The 19,938-nt window shown below is 33.4% G+C and overlaps 1 protein-coding gene across 3 annotated transcripts in view; it reads right to left on the bottom strand.

Moving 5' to 3' along the window:
- Positions 1-11,999: 11,999 nt before the first annotated feature.
- Positions 12,000-19,938, bottom strand: part of LOC150107309 (transforming acidic coiled-coil-containing protein 3-like) — a 319,360-nt gene continuing 311,421 nt past the window's right edge. For all 3 annotated transcript variants that reach the window (XM_090391174.1, XM_090391175.1, XM_090391176.1), the window contains 2 exons: positions 19,666-19,786; positions 12,000-13,112 (listed from right to left, as the gene is read on the bottom strand). In XM_090391174.1, the coding sequence (XP_090247300.1) occupies positions 13,047-13,112; positions 19,666-19,786 (187 nt within the window). In that variant the 3' untranslated portion in view covers positions 12,000-13,046. The remainder of the gene's footprint in view (positions 13,113-19,665; positions 19,787-19,938) is intronic.

Raw genomic sequence — 19,938 nt, forward strand, 5'->3', positions numbered from 1 at the left:
TACTGAAAATTGCTGACCAGCAGCATTCTTAAATAGTTGCTTAGAACACGTGAAGCATGTGACAAAGCATTTAGCATATACACTAAGTGATGTTTATGTACATCTGCATAAAGGTTTCTAATTGTTTTCATTATAAACTAAATGTGTATATCACAAGAGTGAATGTAAAACTCCAGGATATGGTGGACAATAACATTAACTACACTTGCCAGCAACTGACTTGTAATTCATAACTGTAATACAGCCATTAAGAAATCTGTTTTTAAAAGCACTAAATGCAGAAACTGATCTCTTGTTCCAATGGCAGTCATGCCTTCTGGGTCCTTAAATAAACATAAATTGTGCCCAGTGGCACAATTTATGTTTATTTGTACTCACCCTTTCCAACCCAGATGGTATTATTGTAACAATAGCTAAAGCCAAAGCTGGCTTGGCATCACTCTTGCCTAACTGATGCAGAACCTGGTCATATCACTTAAAAGACCCCTTTTGAGAATGACTTGTTTTCAGATAGAATATTTATTAACATATTTATGTTAGGAAGATATGCTATGAGAAGTTAAAAATATAGGAAGTGAAAAATATGATATGGGTTAAGTTAAATTATACAGTTATAATCTTATTTATACAAGGCATGTTAAGCATAATTACCACAAATACATTTTGTTAATGTTGCTACACACAGCAGATTAGAACCAACCTGCAGTAAAATGTGAAACACTACCTACAAATTATGTATAATGATGTAAATCCAGACAATACTTGACATTTTGTGTGTTACCTTTGTTTATGCTACCCAAAGTATGTCAAACGAGGAGCTCAGTGTCATATGGTATACTAATTGCAGAAAGATGATTTGGTAACTGCTAATTTATTTTCACTGTATTGATTACAACATAGAATGATAAAAAAATAATATTAACATATTAGTTGATATTTCGCTGGTATTATATCCAGTATCTTCAGAGCACAAGAACAGTTTGTCAGAGTACAAACAACACTTTGGTATAACAGTGGACTAGTTATAAAAAATATGTAACTGACAACACACGGAACTAAAGTCCTAATTCGGTGCCATCTATGTTGAAAATAAGAGAGAAAACAAATATTAATTAGATCTTAAAATGACTCCCAAATTTTTGGTAAATTTATACAGCCATATTTGTTGAGGTTTGAAGAATGTTTTAAAGCTACTGTTGATTCCAAAAACAATCTCTGACCTATAATGACTTCTGTGTAGCACTTATTTCTTCCATTTAATCCTGTGTGGAGGGGTATCCAAGGCATAGTCTGCTAGACCAATAATGCCAGATGTTTTTTTTTTTTTTTTATGTCCACTAAAGCAGCTGTCAACAGTTCTTCCTGTCTGTCCATAGTAATCTCAACAAATATGGCTGTATAAATTTACCAAAAATCTGGGAGTCATTTTAAGATCTAATTAATACTTTTCTTTTTCCAACACAGATGGCACCTAATTAGGTCTTTAATTCCTTGTGTTGCCTGTTACATTTTTTTAAAAAAAACTAGTCTCACTACTGTTATACTAAATTGTTACGTGTACTATGACAAAACTGTTCATCATGTGCTCTAAATGTGCTAGTATAATACCAGCAAAATATCAACTAATGAGTTAATTACTTTATTGTGTTGTAATCACTACCATGAAAATAAATTAACATATACTACCAACACAAGCCTTTCCATATGTTTCAGGTATGGTAACTGATATCTGTTTAAAATATCTGCAGGAAGGCATTATGCATAAATAACATTCGATCTGTAAAATTTGAAACAGATACCTGCTTTCCCATGATGATTAGCATTATAGTTGGCCGTAAGGTTATGCGCTTTGCATTAGGGGATACTAAGGCAATTGATGTGAAGTCATTAGCTTCTATCGTTAACCTCTACTTGTATATAGACACAAGTAGCCTAGGCAAGAAGTTACTTCTTGCACTTGGTTAAAGGATGAAACTAAGAATATAATTTCTTGGCTATAATTTATAGTATAATCAAGTGAAAAAACTTTCAACAAATTAACTAAAACGTAAAAACAATGAAATATGTAATGAAAATTATATTTACTATGATGAAAAAAGTGATTTATGTAGGTCAATTTTGTAAACTTTTTTTGAACCCTGCATGAACATATAGTACATTATTTTAATTTCTACACATATAATTTTTTTAATTATATTATAATAAATAATATAATCTTATAAGAATGCATCACTTCAAAATCGTATTGTATCCATACATGTTGTTTCAAAGTTTCAGTGTTAGCTCATTTACAAAATAACTGATTTTTAATTTGATATGGCACTGTCAATATATTTTTTATCTGAATAATTTAGTCATAAATATCACAGAAAACATGAATGAAATTTGAATCCTTAATATGTTTTTAAACCATTCTTCCTAGTAAGTGGCAACACTTCACTGGCTGATATGGAAATTACTGGCAAATAAGCATAAATTTGATTCTGTTCTATGCCTCAACTTTATCCAGTTTAAAACAGAGAGACTAAAAGAATAAACAAGTTGCAAAAATGGCATTTAACTTGCTATTTGCAATTCTGTTCTTTCAAAAGCAATTCTTTTGTCAATACAGTGAACCCGGTGCATAAACCACTACTGAAAACAGTTAAGCTGCATTTTAAAATTAGCAAATGCATTTTTTACCTCCCAACCAAAGACTACTTAAAACCCTCTAAGCTTTAAGTAGTCTATTTTTTTCCACTTATTGTTGTGTGTGTGTGTGTGTTGTGGCATGTAATCCTGATCACCTAGATATTAATGTGCTAAAGGTTCTCATTCCTTTCAAAGATGACACTGCCATATAAAATGCAATGATTCTAGCCATAGTATTATTCTTTCAAAAGGCAATTTTTTGTATGCTCTTCAATCTATTTACTAAAATAATGGTAATTTTTTGGCTGAAATAACTAGTTAATTTCAAATGATACGAAAAATATCAAAAGAGCAGAAAATGGATTTAGAAGGCAAGAGTTTTAGCTTTCATTCACTGCTAATGATCCTACTTATTTTCAGTGACAAAAATTTCTAGGACATTCCTGAAGTTCAATTTTCTAAGATCTGCTAAAAACATTAAACTTAATTAAAAATACTAAATCCAAAAGAATTTATAAACTTATATAATCTCCCCCTCGCTAATGTTTGTTTAGATGTAAACCTTAAGTTTTGATATTTAATATGGGTTGCTATAGTCAGAGAAAAATGCACAAACAATAAAAAAATTCTACATAACTTTAATCATAAGTTTTGTTTGAGTCTTGGACACCAGCACTTTAACAAATCTCCAATTATACAGTAACCTCTTAATTTACATTTATTTAAATTACACAAAATAATAAGCATGGTAACCATATTTACAGAACGCACCATGATAGTCTGCCAGTTTTTCATTTTATTTTGCTGAAGTTTGTTGAATGGTTGGCTATTGAAAGTGCATTTGCATGTGTGCATGCACAGGCATTTACTTATTCCATTAGAATTACTGAATATGCTTACTAGCTATATGGGATGGTAAGCACTCAGATTTCAATAAATTTAAGATGCCAAGAAATTATATTCTTGGTTTAATCCTTTATCCAAGTGTAAGCAAACAAAGCTTGCACATAGTCACTTCATGAATGGGCTACTTGTATATATAGAGGCTAATGACTTCACATTGATTACCTTGGTATCCCATAATGCAATGCACATTCTTACGGACATGTATAATGCTGTGCATTATGGGAAGGGCCACTACCAAGACCGATTTCGACCTTTGTTAAGGTGAAAAAGTAAAGGGTGCTCATCATAGGCCTAGAGTAGTTAGTATAGGGGTGCAAGAGAGCCTAATACTATTAGGAGAAAGAAAGTAGGGGAGATAGAGAAAAGGCCTCAGTTCTTTTATATCATCACACAGCCAAAAGTTATCAGTTTTCCTTTTTCATCAGTCTCATATACAAGGGTGGTCTGAAAAGTTCTCAGCCTAACAATGAAAAAACGAATTTATAATTACAAAATTATTTTTATTTTTCAACATAATCTTGCTTAAGACTAATACATTTATTCCAGCGATGCTCCAGTGCCATTATCCCATCCCTGTAGTGGTTCTCACAGTAAGATCTGCAAAATACTCCTCTACAGCTGCAATATCACTTCTTGATTCGAAGAAAAACACGCTGACCACCAAGGAAGTGTTTTAGTTTTGGGAAGAGGTAGAAGTCAGAGGGAGCCAAATCTGGAGAATAGGGTGGATGTTCCAACAATTCATAGTGCAGATCCCTTAATTTCCCCATTGCCAAAACACCTTTGTGGGCAGGTGCACTGTCCTGATGAAAGATGATTTTTTTTCCTTCTGCAAACCGGGTCTTTTCTCACGAATTTTTTTGTCTAGTCTGGTTAAAAATCAGAATAATATCCCCCAGTTATTGTTTTGCCCTTTTCAAGATAATTAATAAATAAAATACCTTTAGCATCGCAAAACATCAATGCCATGACCTTTTCTGCTGGTGGAACTGACTGTCTTCTTTGGAGCTGAACAACCGGCTTCTGTTTTGGCTACTGTTTGGATTCTGGTGTGTAATGGTGAATCCAAGTCTCATCCATAGTAATAAATCAATGCACAAAATCAGTTTTATTCTTGTGAAAACGCTCCAAGCACTATTCAGAAATTTTCAAGCGAGTGAGTTTTGATCTGCTGTGAGCAAGTGAGGCACCCATCTTGTGCAAAACTTTTTCATTTGCAATTCTTCATGCAAACTTTATCCTATACATTTTTTTGAAATGCCTATAGTCTCAGCAATTTCACACACTTTGACACACCGGTCATTCAATAACATAACATGTACTTGATCAATGATTTCTGGTGTTGTTACACTTTTTGGACGTCCTTCACTTGGATCATCTTCAAGGCTGGTATGGCCACGTTTAAACTCGGCAGCCCATTTCTTAATTGTCAAAAACGAAGGAGAAGAGTGCCCATAAACTCTTATGAACTTCGAATGAATTTTTTTTGGCATTAAACCTTCTTTTATAAAGAATTTTATAACCGCACGATACTCAATTTTATCCATTTCAAGGGATACAGACAATACTTTTGCTCCAGAGAGCTGTATAAAATAAAACTACTTGATAGAATGACTTGCAATTTCACATGGATGCTTATGTGCTTAGAAAACTTAGGAAAAAAATATCTTGCCGTTAGTGTTGACATCTATGGTTGAGGCCGAGATCTTTTCAGACTATCCTTACAGATGAACAACCATTAGAAACCAATAGAAACTAAAGTGCAAAGATGACTGATACTCAAATGGTTAGTCTTATCTGAGTTAAATGCCTTGAGTTGGCCTTCTATGCCTGGGATTGCTCTCTCTCCAGTCATCCCTGCAATTGACTATAAGACCACATTGAATTAAGAGGATGGAACTATTTGTAAAACCTCTCATAGCAAGAATAGACAGAATTTTATCTCCCTCTGGTGAATATTGCATAATGTGGGTGGTCGACACCATCTAGTCAAAAATTTGACATCACAAAAAAATTTCCACAATACAATATTATAAAGCATTTGGATGTTATATTGCTGATTTGCAAATTCATGTTTCTTTTTAACCTTCCATAAATGGTATTTTAATTGATTAATTATAAAATTCAAAATTCTCTTCCCATTGCTGACAGGTGGTAGGAACTGCAAATAACATGTTCTGTTGTAAGTAATGAATGTCCAACGCATTACATAATCTGTTCCAAATACGCAGGGCAAGATGGCAGCTGCAGAATGCATGTTCTACTGTTTCCAATTGGTAACAGATGTCACAGATTGGATCTCCAATGTTAAAGTATCTCCATTTTGATGGTATTGATTGGAAGGCAGCCATTGCAGTTCTCCAAACAAGATCCCTCTTGTTAGGGTATCCTTGGAAAATCAATAGGTTATGAAACAAAGTATTGTTTTCATTACCCAACTGTGGAAGTTCATGGCAAAAGAGATTAAAGATTTCTTTATACCAAATTTTACTTTTTTTGATGGAAAGAATGTAATGCCAAAGTGTTGTAGCAGTCTTAGTTAAGCACAGTGTGTTTAGTATTCAGGAACAATCTCAGCTTTTGGACCCCTTATAATCATTTACTCCAAACAATGAAAGATGAAAACCCGGGTAATAAAGGAGAAGGTCTACACATGTGCGATTGGTCTGCAATATTTTATGGATTTTAGAAGCTGTGTTGCTTAAATAGCAGAATTTTAAGACTGGAAGGATAAATCCTTCATGCTTCTTTGATAGTTGAAGAAATTCCTTTGTAACTTCTGGGCCACCTGGACCAAAAAAATTGCACAGGCTTACTATATACCGTATTTGCTGGCATATAAGATGCACCCCTTTTTTGTACACATTTTTTAGGAAAAAAAAACTTGATCACTGAATATTATAATGAATTTACAGTATTTCAAATATAAAGTAATAAGTAGGTCTACTTTCATCAAATACCTAATCTAACTAGGAAGGAGCACCCACCTTTTAATCTTCTTCATCAAAACCCAGAAATTCATCTCGAGCTAAATAAAGAGACACTTGAAACCTCTTCTAAATCAGAATCTCAGTCCTCATACAACAAACTGTCCTCTGTACTATCCAGTTCATTACTAATGAAACACTTCTTAAATGATTTAACCACTGTCTCAGTTTTCACACCATCCCATGAAGCTTTGACCCACTCACAAACTTGCGAAATGCTAGGCCTCTTCCTTCTTCCTGATGGCGTAACCTCAAAATCTGAAGACTGCATCCAGCAGGCTTCTGGATGCAGTGTTCCACTTCTCCTTCATAAATCCCTTAAATGGTTTATTAATACAGACATCTAAAGGTTGAAGCTGACTAGTTAGACCTCCTGGAATTACAGCTAACTGATTTTTTACATCTTGTTCTGTGAGAACGAAACTGATCCCATACTAGCCAGGCAGACTTCTTCAACAGTCCGCCAGAGTGCCTAGACCAAATGTTATCTATCCATAACTGGAATACTAGAATGTAATTGGAATGCTCTCTCACATACACACCGCAAGGAAGCAAGAAAGAAATCACATAACTCGGAACAGAGAAAAATTACAGAAATGAAAGTACTAAAAAACTGAGTATTGGCATATAAGACGCACCCTGTTTTTCAGACCTGTTTTCAAAGAAAAAAGTGCGTCTTATATGCTGGCAAATGCGGTAATTGCTTTTCTTCAGCTTCTGTGATGTCTGTAATATTTATTATGTATACAACAGAGCATGAAGGATTATGGTTTTGAGTAACATAGCTTTAGAAGGAAAGGAAATGGCCCTATTTTCCAGTCTTCTTGGGTAAGTGGAGAAGGGAATTCCAAGCATAAAGATGGGTTCTTTCTTAGGGGTTAGTCCAAAAGGAATGTCTCAAAGATCCCATTTTCCAATAACTTTTAATTTGTCTTGTCCGCATTAGTAGTTAATCCATTGATCTTGCTGAATTTTTCAAAAATACCAAAAAAAGATATATAAGGAATCATTATCCTTCAAAGTGCCCACTATATCATCAGCATATGCTAATATCTTATTTTCCTTCATAGTCAAAGGAACTGTTATTCCTCACACAGCATGTGCATTGCTGACCTCCTGTAAGAAAGGTTCAAGAACCAATGTAAAGAGCAGTGGACTAAGAGGGCATCCTTCCTTGATTCCTTTTTGAATTTTTACTGGGTCTGACAGGAACCCAGTAACTAGGAGACAGGTAGGTTGAATTCGCATGGGCTTCTTTGATAACGGTAGCAGCTTTTTTACCCACACCAGTTTGCTGGAGGATGTGGAACAGAAAGGGATGCCGGACATTAACAAATGCTTCAGTAAGGTCAACTTCCATCGACTGCTTTTTTGTATTAACTAAGCTGATTAGATCATGCAACAAAAATCGATTAAATTCTACAGCTCAGGCTGGAACTCCATACACCTGTGTGCTTTTAATTATGTATCGCATTCTTACTTTGAACCTTATTTATTGATAATGCAGAAAAATATCTTGTAGTCAGTATTAGATAAATAGGTCTCCAGCTGCTAATTAACGTGTGATTTCTATTAGGTTTTGGAATGAGGACAGCAGGCTTGCTACAAATTCACTTGGTATGTGTCCTGATGAGAGAAAATAATTAAATAGTATAACTAGAATAGGAAGAATAAAATCCTGGGCCTCACGGTAAAATTCCATCCCTAGACGACCAGGTCCTGGGGATGTTCTTGTCTGGCATTCTTTATAAGCTGTGGCAACTTCAGATGCTGTAATGGGTCTGTCAAGCCCATCTTGGATATGAACAAGAAAGACATTAATGTTCCAAGAGTTATAATTCCCAACAGTACTTTGTCTTCAAACAGATTTTTGTAGTGCTTTTGAAAGGAGTCAAGGATGTCTTGAGTGGTGGACGTCTTCATCATCAACACAGATTTGAGTGATAGTACTTTCTTTGCAGAATTTAGTGAATTATCTATTGAAGAATGTAACTGAAGGGCTATCTGCTAAGTGCTGCTGTATTCTTATCTTAAAATTTATTTCTTCTACTTTTTTCTATCTTTCCACTTTTATCTTTATGTTAATATTTCTAATGATATTGCTACATTCTATACCACTGTGTTAGTTTGTTATGAACCATCTTCTCTTTTATACAATCTTTCAACGTTTTTCTTTTGAGGAAAGCCTGTTCCTTTCCCCCCATTCCATTATATTCTGTTTTACTGCTTGTTTGAATTTTAATCACATATCCCAATTCCAAATTTCTGGAATTTGGTTGAAAAGATCAACGGAAAATTTGGTGGAAGTCTCTCCACGGTCCAGAGCTGATCTGTGCTTGTCCCATGCAGTGGAACTGAAGCAGAACTGGATTATGATCTGACATGTTGATATCAAGATGTTTTATCTGAATTCTAAGAGAAGAGGAGATATAAATTCAATCAAGGTACCAATACCTTGAGTCATATACTTGTAAGCCTGGAGATTAGGATTGCAAATCCTCCATATGTCTACTAGTTGAGCATTGTCGAGATGTTTATAACTGTGCATACCCCACTTTTCCATTTCTGGGGTGTCCTATTTTGTCTAATGCAGGGTTTTTAATACAATTCCATTCTCCAACTGCTATGATGTAGTGGGCACCATATAAATATGGCTCCAATTCCTGGAAGAATTTTCATCTAACTGTTCCACTGGATGGAGTATAAACAGTTATAAACCTTATTACACATCCACAATATTTCCAGCCTATTATCAACATTCTCTCTGCTGCATTCCTTTGGATATTACAGATCCTACTCCAGCCCTGTTAAATCTTCCACATCTCCAACAAGAAAGAAGTGGATATCTATTTGTTAAAGTTTTTGTATCTTTATATCTGCAAAAGTATGTTTCTTGGAGAAACAAAAGCCTGATATTATGGCGTAGCATAAGTTTCCATATCTTGTTTAATTTGTCTGTGGAATCCTCGTACATTTAATGAGGCAATGGAGATGCTATGATTAATGAAGTGTCACTGGTAAGTCTAACTTAAAAATTTTGGATCAACCTGATGAGGTCTTCAATCTGTGAAGGAGCAATTGTGCAGCCTACTTCTTGTAAACTGTTTTCCAGTTTTTTTTTTACTGTTGCTTTCCTTTATTTCAATTTCATGCCTATCATTCTTGTTTTGGCAGCTAGTTATTTTCTTTTCAAAGATGTAATCATACTGAGAAAACAATCAGTAAACTTTATTATATTTTCTTTAATTGTATCTCTCACTTTCCCTTTATTAGCATGAGATAGTTCTTCATGATCCATAAACTCTTCTGAGCCTGAAGAGTTTTCATTTGATGATCCACAATTTTATTGGGGTATCATCGGTAGGAGTCAGACCCAGAAGTGATACCAAGGTTGAAGTAATGTGGATGTCATATTTCCATATACAAGTAGCCAATAGGTGTCACACCTTATTACTAAAATACTCTAGATTAGAGTTAGATGTTGAAAGCACAATTTTTTTTTCACTTGGTTATACTATAATGATACCAAGAAATTATATTCTTGCTTTAATCCTTTATCCAAGTATAAGCAAACAAAGTTTGCACATGAAACTGGAAGCATAAGCACTTCCAGTAAAACACTATGAATGAGTGAGGACATGGCACACATTAAATATGCTTTAATATCGGAGTAAGAGTATATTATGTACTACTGGAGACAGTGCTGATAAAATTAAAGTGTGAGGGTTGGTGTGTCCTTAACTGCAAAAGTTGTCATATGCTTGGTCAAGCTTGCTACATGGATGAGAAACATCCCCCCACCCCCTCCAAAAAAGGAACATGTTGTACTGTGCATATTAATAAAAGTGAATATACTTTTTCATTCTTACAAAAAAACGTGATAAAAATGACTGAAATCTCTGATTTCTTTTTATTACTTTCTTTAGAAGGCCCAGTGTTCTAGCCAAACACAAATGGTATGTATGTGTAGAAAAGGCAACTTAGCTAAGATGTGCAAGTTGTTTTAATTGGCTCATCACTGCAATTTTTGGTGATTATTTACATGAAGTGTGAATTTAAATTGCATGAGACATTTTGGAACTTAACCTTTGCATAAATTAAGATCACTCCATTAAGTTCTTTTATGTTTGCAACTAGTACACCACAGTGATATGATAGATACACAAAAGTTTTTTTTGTTTTGTTTTGTTTAAATCTTTTCTGCAGAAAGTTGCAAAACTTATAGCACAATGGGCAGGTGGACTAATCCAAGGATCCTACTGTATAGTGGTACTTTTTCAAGCACTTAAGGCCAAATAAACAAGATGGTGGTTTCACACCAACAATGGAAACTGTTACTGCCAAAGAATCCTCAAATAGGTCAAATGCTTTAAATTTCTCACATTCTAATTACTGCCTCAGTCATTTTATATATAAAATGACTGTCTGAGATAATAATTATTATTTTTCTTTTATTTGGCTCTGGATTTCAACTAAAACAGATGTTTTAGATTGTAACGTTCATGTAAGAACCAGAATTACCCATTTGTAGCATGACATGCTGGTAGTTGTAAAATAGTAGTCTGTTAAAACCTAACTCCTATTCAATTTTACACTCAACTTTTATGATTTTATTTTTGTATACCATTTTCAGTCATTTTTAAGTGATTGTTAAAAGGATTGCTAAATACAGAGAAGCAAAGTAAGAATATTCAAGCTGCCAAAAACATATCTATAATGGCCTACACAGCAGATAGTTTTATTAACTGGGCTACAATAATTTTTGTGCTGAAAAGTTGTGTAAGATATAGATGCAATATCCCTATGTCTCTCAACTTCAGTTCAGACTATTTTTCTCTCAGGCACATAACCATTAACAGACACACCCACTGCAACAATCTGCAAAACACGATCTTAACAACAAGCAAGCACATAGTAAAACCAGGAATAGTAAGGATCGAATATACTATTTGCAAGATATTCACTTTATACTAATTTTATGTGCACGGCACAGCTAGATAAAACAATAAATATTTGAAGGAGTTATTCTCTTATATTTATCAATAAAATAAGTTCATTAATAAGTTTTTTTTTTTTTTTTTTTTTTTTTTTTTACAAAATTATTCTGGCATTTCATTAATAAAACCACTAACATTATTTTTTTTAAAAGAAATCTAAATCATAAAGGAAAATGGTTTTGCATGATTATCACAATGCTTTAATGTGAATGACATTATTTTAAGTGATTTAGCGTCCTCAGTTTCCTCAAAGGAAGCATGAGGAAAAGAAGCAAAAACACACAGTGTAATCTTACACAATAAATTATTCATCATAATATCAGTTTATGAATTTAAAAAATGTACTTTTCATTATAAGAGATTCCATCTAAAATGAACTTATTGCTAAAACAAGCTCTTATAGTTTCTTTATACATTTTAATGAAATCATGTCTCTATATATCTTGATCATATCAAAAACAAAAACAAGTTCAAGATATAAAACATTCTATACAGCATTTTTATTCAGTGTATCAGTTGCAATCAGTAACTACAGCAAAAGGAAACTGTTTACCAATGGTAAAATAGCAAACAAATTTAAATATATATTTCACATTTTTTTTTTTTTTTTAAAATCAAGTTATGCTCTTTAGAATGTAAAAATGAGGAATAATAATAAGTTTAAACTTTCTTTTTCTGGAGTGTCATTGCTATAAAGAAAAATAACCATATTTATATAACAAAGCTAAGATTAGTGACACAGAAGTATTCCATAGCAAATTATTTGCTGTATCAGCAGCAGCAAGAAAAGAATGAATAACAAATGTATCATGCTTTCAAATAGAAATATTGCAAACATTTCTAAAAATACTGTAAAATTTATTATTTTTTTTTTTAAATCCATATACTAAACTTTCATTACAAAGAAACAATCACACAAATTATAGAACTGAAAAATCAGATATTGCCTTTTATCCTTGTGAAGTAAGTATATGTATACATAAATGTGCTAAAACAGCCCACACAGTAAAGATGTTCACCTTTTCAGGCTGAAGTGCTGACTCGTCATTCCAGTGGCAGAATTATTTTTAATTACAAAGTCCTCAGAATTTTTGGCATATGAAATATATTCTTTAAACTGTTTAGGAATGAATTTGTTTTCACTGTGTATATATCAAACTGTCAACATAAAAAAAAAAAAATAAATAAAAAAATAAAAAAGTGAAGACACACCGTTTTCCATTGCACATAACAGATTAAACTCATTTACATATTGTTGTTGTTATTTACAGAAGCCCAAAGCTGGAAACAATTTTAAAACTGTTATAAACAGTTATTTCATATGGGAGATCACAGGACTGAAAATTTACTCAAGGATGTGTGCAATGTGTCTCAGCACTGAACTGTCTATGAGACCTAATGGCTGCTGTAAAACAAAGTGTTCTCCTAGAAGTGGTCAACATGGTACTATAAACAGTGGATCTTTATTTTTAGTATATTTATTCCTACATAAATAGGTACCATGCTCGGACAGATTATTTGGTCCTTAGGGTTTTCCAACCTTTGCAACCAGGTCATCAACAAGATTAGAGAGCTCAGTGTTTTCCTTTGTCTGAAATAAAGTAAATAAATAATCACATTTTTTAATTATAAAGTTGAATATGTTCATTTATTATCATTGTGAGGGAGGGAGAGAGAACAATCAGGAAAATTTATGATGGAACAGAATAAATAAGCAGTTTGGTATTTCTAATGTTCTACAGATAATAATTAAGACCACAAATTAAGTATATGGTGGAAAAGCTTTAAGGAACTCGATCAAGTTCAAAATATATCATGACATTTATATATTATTTTTTTTAATGTGCACTCAAATAGTTATTTCACCCCCCACCCCACCCAACTTGGAAACTATATTCTAAATCATGTGAGAATTTTGGAAAGAAAACAAAGGATATACAAAGAACTATAAAGGAAGTCATCATTACACACTTAGAAGGCAACTTGAAGCAATGCCTTGGCATGAAACACTATATTACTATAGAGCACCAGCAGTGCATTGGAGGCTACAGATGAAGTCAGAAGAATAAGTCATACTGGAGTTAAATGGATAAATAAGACACTTAAATAACTGAGCTATTTGTGAAGACTAATTCGAATCCAGAGGTGGGCAGATAGCACCTTAATCCTCAATAGAGGATAGCAAGAGTTTAACGGAATGTCTTACTTCAGTAATTTGCTTATATTTTATAACAGAATGGTTGAAGAATGAATGAGGATGGGCTGGCAATTTGAAACTTAGCCAACAAAACTGTACTCTCTATTGGCTTAAATCACAAATGCATATGATGGTACAACATGAGATTTCATGCTGGATGGGACATCGCCTAGTTAAACAAGCCCCCTGCCATTTTTGTCAGGGAGCTAGGGCAAACAGTGGAAAGTTACTGGAACAAGCTCCAACTCAACATCTAGAAGATGAAGAATAAACCCAACATCAGAAGAGCTGAAGATAGTAACCATCAATATAAGGAGTATAAATGGAAAGGAAAATGAACTTGCAGAAGCATTGGAAAAGTACCATGTGGACATAATTGGCATTACTGAGATAAAGAAGACAAGAATAGCAATAGTATTCAATACCAAACATGAAGATAAACTTCTTGATTGGAAGGCAGTTTCAAGTAGAGTTATGTGGGCAAACTTCAAAATGGAGAGGACAATGAAACTTATTTGTGCTTATGGTCCCACAGAAGGTTCTCCCAAGGAAGATGTGGAGGAATTTTTTTTTTGAATCATCAGAACAGGAAGCTGACATAAAGAAAATGGAAAAAGTGGTCCTTCTTGGAGATCTGAACAGTAGAGTGGGAAAGGAATCCCACCAAGCATACAGGAACATTTCGGAAAAATTTGGAGAAAAGGGCAAAGCTAATAAAAATTGTATTTACTAAACTTCTGTTCAGGACACAGACTAGTCATTATTAACACCATGTTTCAACATGGTGTTAGTAATGCTCATTTTACATAAGAAAATCCTCATTAACTATGTATGTCAGGGGTCTTCAACGCATGGCTAACGGAGCTCTTTGCCGTGGCCTGCCAGCCATTTTGAAAAAAAAACTACTTAACATTAAAACGTGATTAAATAAAAAATAATTTCGATGAAGCCCGTGGGCCACTATGCTATACTGCTGTATTTAGAATTGTAAGATGCTTTCCAGATTCACAAGATACTTTTGAATTTGATACTTTACATAAAATTTTTAATGCGGCCCACACTGTCTGAAAGGTTGAAGACCCCTGATGTATGCCAATTGTTAATAGTGATATCTTCAATGCTTGTTCTGGATACAAGAGTGTACAGAGGATTTGAAACTGGAAGCGATCATTACTTAGTACTAAGCAGGATAAAAATGGATATCACATTGAAAAGAACAGTATGTAAGAAACTTTTTAAAATGATTAAAGTTGAGCAGCTTTTACTACACAAGAAGTTAAAGAAGCAGTCCTGAAAGTATACCAAAAGTTCCTATCAAATAAGTCAGCAGATGCCCTAAAAGAATACAGAGAAAAATGTAAGCAAGCTAAGCTATGTGTAAAAGTAGCTAAACACAAAAGTCATGGAAGACTGGTAAGAATATTGAAAATAAATATCAGGAAGGAGAAAAAATGTTCTGGAAGCTATTGAAGAAGCTTAGAAATGGAGGAAAGAGCTGTAAAAGGAATCAAAGACAATAAAGGTGACATAAAAACTGAAGATAAGGATATCCTAGATTCTGGAGTAAATATTTTGAAAGACTGTTAAATGAACCAAGCAGTGTCAGAACTATACTAGAAAATTTTCAAAAGTAATGCAAAGAGGAGTACATATCAATACTTGAGATAAAAAAACCCATCAAAAACTTGAAATGTGGAAAGGCAGCTGGAGTAGATGATATTCAACCAGAAATTAAGTATGGGGGTATAAATGTTTTGCAGGTGGGTACACTGCATGATTCAGAGGGCCTGGTCAGAACGTTGAATTCCCAATGATTGGGTTAGAGCTCTCATAGTACCCATCTATAAAAAAGGAAATAAAACTGAATGTGAGAATCAAAGAGGAATTTCTCTACTAAGTGTTCCAGGTAAGATTTATGCAAGCATACTTGAAAAGAAGTTGAGAAAGATTGTGAAAGAGAAACTTAGGGATGAACAAGATGGGTTCAGACCAAATAGAGATCATTAAGATCAGATATTCATTTTAAATCAAGTAGTCCTCAACTTCTTTTCAAGTACACTTGCATAAATCTGTACTTAAGTTTTGTAGATCTGGAAAAGGCATCCGACAAGGTGCCCAGAGAAAAGCTTTTGAAAACACAATTATACAGAGCAATACATAGTCTATATTTAAGTTGTAAGTCAGCAGTTAGAATTGAAGGAATATAGGAAGATGGTTTGATGTAAAATCAGGGGTAAGACAAGGATGCACATTATCTCCACTCTTAATCATCATCTATATGAATCACATTATAAAAGAAAGTGGCATTAGACCGATATAAAAATTGGAGATGTAAAACTTATCTCTTTGTTTTATGCAGATGATGTTGTTGTACTCCTAAACAAATCTAGTGCAAGTCTCCAGGATCCTCTAACTAAACTGAATAACAGCTGTAACAAAACATGGCATGGAAATCAGAAATAAAAAGACCTAAATTATGAAAATAGGCAGGAGCATAGAAAACTTCAGCTGCATTTTGAATGGAGATCCTATAGAACCAGTAAAATATTTCAGTTGTTTAGGCACAGTTTTTTGATGAAGATGGCACTTTAAATCTGGAAATAGACAACAGAATAAGCAAAAGTTGGTAAGGTGGGTAGCCAGCTGAATAAATTTCTATGAAATTTCTGAAAAAATTTATATAGAAGAAAAGAGAAATTAGCCAAAATACAAAACTAGCAGTATACAAGACAGTGTTCAAACCAGTTTTAAGTTATGGATCTGAGAGTTCTGAGAAAACTTAGGAGAGTGAACCGATGGCATCAATGGCAGAATCATATTACAAATGAAGATATTAGAAAGAACTTGACATTATTAACATTCAAAAATATGTAAACAGAGCCAATCTGAGGTGATATGACCACTTAAATAGAATAGGTGAAAAAAGGTTATCAAAACAGGTGTTTAATACCAAGATGGTAGGAAAGAGACCCAAAGGAAGATCAAGGTGGGTTGATTCAGTCAGAAGTGCCTTAGAAGAGCAAAATTTTAGATATGAAAATATTGGAGTACTCACAAGTAAAAGAATGATTTGGAGGAAAATTGTTGACAGGAGATTAATAATGTAAATTTAATCATGTAGTGATGTCATAGTAACCTGAACACCCCTTGGGGATACATATCAGGAAACTGATGATGATGGTTGCAGAGCTCAATAAAGGGGATATACTACAACACTTGAATTCTAACAAGGCATTCGACAGAATTCCAAAGGGGATTCTGATACCTATTGGTCATTCAATCACTTTCTATGTCACAAGCCTATTTTGCATAACCTCAAAGGTTGTTATGCAAAATAGGCTTGTGACATAGAAAGTGATTGAATGACCAATAGGTATCAGAGAATAATGGAGATCCAGAGTCTAAGAGGGGTAATGACCAGTGGAGTAATCATGGGGTTCTTGCGTCATTGCATTTAACTCATATATCACTGATATCGGAAATGATCTAGAGAGTAATAATTACTTGCTGATGATGTAATGTTAGGAAGGGTGATAAAGGATTTTCTATTCTTGCAGGTTGATCTGAACAAATTGGTGCTATAGGCAAATTGTAGTATTTGATGTTTGTAGCAAACCCCCATGGACTAGTCAAATGTATGTTATAGAGCAAGGACACGAAAAATACAATTGCACAAACAATGATGGGAGATACTTAAAGTAAGAAAGAACTGTGAGAGTATGAAATTATATATATATTTTTATATCCATAATTAACATTCCAATGAATGTTAATTTTCAGAATGTTACACTTTCTTAAATTAATGCCACTTAATGCATACATATTTAAGTTCACAGTTCACTAAATATATGCAATCTGTACCAATGACCAATCTGGTCCAATTCAGCAGTTAATTTTTCTTTCAACATTTCAGTTTATGTACAAAGGCAGGGAAAATTCATATACTAATCTGGAAGATTAAGATACTCAAGATTTACATCTAATTTGAAAGAATCAGATTCATACTCTCAGGACAAGTATTCCTAAGATATTGATGACCTGAACCATTCTTGGATAAGATGAACAGTTGACGAATTCACTTATAAAATGAAACCACAAATATGCTGTCTGCAAACCATAAACTTCATCCACCATTTTAATTCTTGTAGATAAACTTTTACTACGATAAAGAGCCAAGAGGCTATTTTTTGCGGCGGCAAAAATTAAGTTAAGGGGATAATAAATCCCTCATTATTTTAAAGTCTGATACAAAACTCGGAGATCGAAATCTAAGAGTTTCATGCCGAAGAACTATCGGCGAGTCCAAGCATAAGTCAACACCTGGGTGGTACAACATTAGGGCAACTCTGAGCAAAAGTGGAGCAAGCTCCATCACTATCCTTAATATTTTCTCATAATGTAATGTAATACATCTCCTAGGAGCTGCGTTTTACATTATGAGAAAATATTAAGGATAGTGATGGAGCTTGCTCCATCTTTGCTCCGAGTTGCCCTAGTGTTGTACCACCCAGGTGTTGACTTACGTTTGGACTTGCCGATAGTTCTTTGGCATGAAACTCTTAGATTTCTATCTCTGAGTTTCGTATCCAGCTTTAAAATAATGAGGGTTTTATTATCCCCTTAACTTAATAAACTTTTACATTTGTTACACAACTTTAATTTTTTTTTAGGAAATGACAATGTATACTAAAATATTAATTAAAAACTTGAATCAATACCTTCCTATATTTTGGCAATGTTACATTGCTATTTTCTGGGAACATAAAACTATGATATGTGCATGCAGGCACTAACAACGAGCAAATAAGGCTGAAGAAGGCAACTAGCATTGGTCCTAGAGTCCTAAAAGTGGCCCCTAGTGGGCTAAATTAGGTAGTCTTGGCTATTGTTGAGCTGATGTTCTAAGGATGCAAGCTTCCCAAATTTGAGTACATGAGACTGCCCCAAACCTGGGAAGCTTGCATCCTTAGAACATCAGCCCAACAACAGCCAAGACAACCCAATTTAGCCAATGAGCTAATGTAATATACTCACTATAGCCAACATGTAGAAACTGTAGGAATAGTTTGTTATAGTCAAAACTTTGCTATGGTAAATTTTCTTGATAATCATTTTGCCTATTTTTCAATCAAGACATTTTGATAGTTGTTAGAGTGAACAACTTAATTATTAGGATGCTTGTTGTATTGAGATTCAACTGTACCACGATTCAAAATAAACCACTGAGAGTTTCACATAAATATCTCCTACTCCTAAGTTCAATAACATTAAGATCATAAATAGTTAACAGAAAAATATAATACATGATTATTAATGTAAAATAACTAATTAAAAGCAAAGCAATCAAAATTATAAACAAATCAGAGCATAAAAAGAGGAAGGTTCCCCTGCTGAAGATGCACAAAGATTAAAATAAAGATCTATATATTTATTTTAATCTATATATTATATTTAGATATATTTTATATATATTTTACGTTTGTTACTGTTCATAAATTAAAGGATTCAAAGAATTATTAAAAAACAACTGGAGTAGTAACAGAGAACCTACTCATAAATTACTACCTCTTTGAACAATCTTTACAGCCTGTTAAGTTAGAAAGTGGAAAAACAAGGCAAGTAATTGGATAAATGCTATCCACTTAGCTAAAAACAAGACAAGCAATTGGATAAATGCTAGATAACAGAATGCTAACTACACAAACAACAATAGGTATCTATATTCATTAACATTTAGTATACCATGCTGATATTCCAATTAAGAAGAATATCATCCTGATATATTAACAGAACTACTTTATCCAAATATAAGGCATTTAATTTTCAAATGAAATTCTGCTAAACTGAAGCTAGCAATGTATAAGGTTTATTTCTAACATTGGAAATACAAACATATATTATTTTTCAAAAGCTTAGTAAACAAAATTTTAATTAAAAGAATACTTACTTTCTGCTCCAAACTTTTATCTAAACTCGTTATCTTCATTTCCGACTTCTTAAGCTGTGCTCTGAGAGCTGCCAGTTCAGCTTCCACAGATTTCTTGGTATTTTCAATTTCAGCATTTGCACTGCAAATTGAATATAGCAAAGCAGAGCATGAAAATATGAAGCAATTTTACAATGCTATGAAAATCAGACAATTAATATTTAAGAAATATATTCACAAATGATAAGTAGAATTTTTATTCCCATGATTTCTCAACTGCTTATCTTAAAGTGA

Source organism: Typopeltis vanoorti, chromosome 4 (assembly GCF_054136105.1).
Source record: "Typopeltis vanoorti isolate ZY-2024b chromosome 4, IOZ_Tvanoo_1.0, whole genome shotgun sequence".
In the NCBI taxonomy this organism is placed as follows: Eukaryota; Metazoa; Arthropoda; class Arachnida; order Uropygi; family Thelyphonidae; genus Typopeltis; species Typopeltis vanoorti.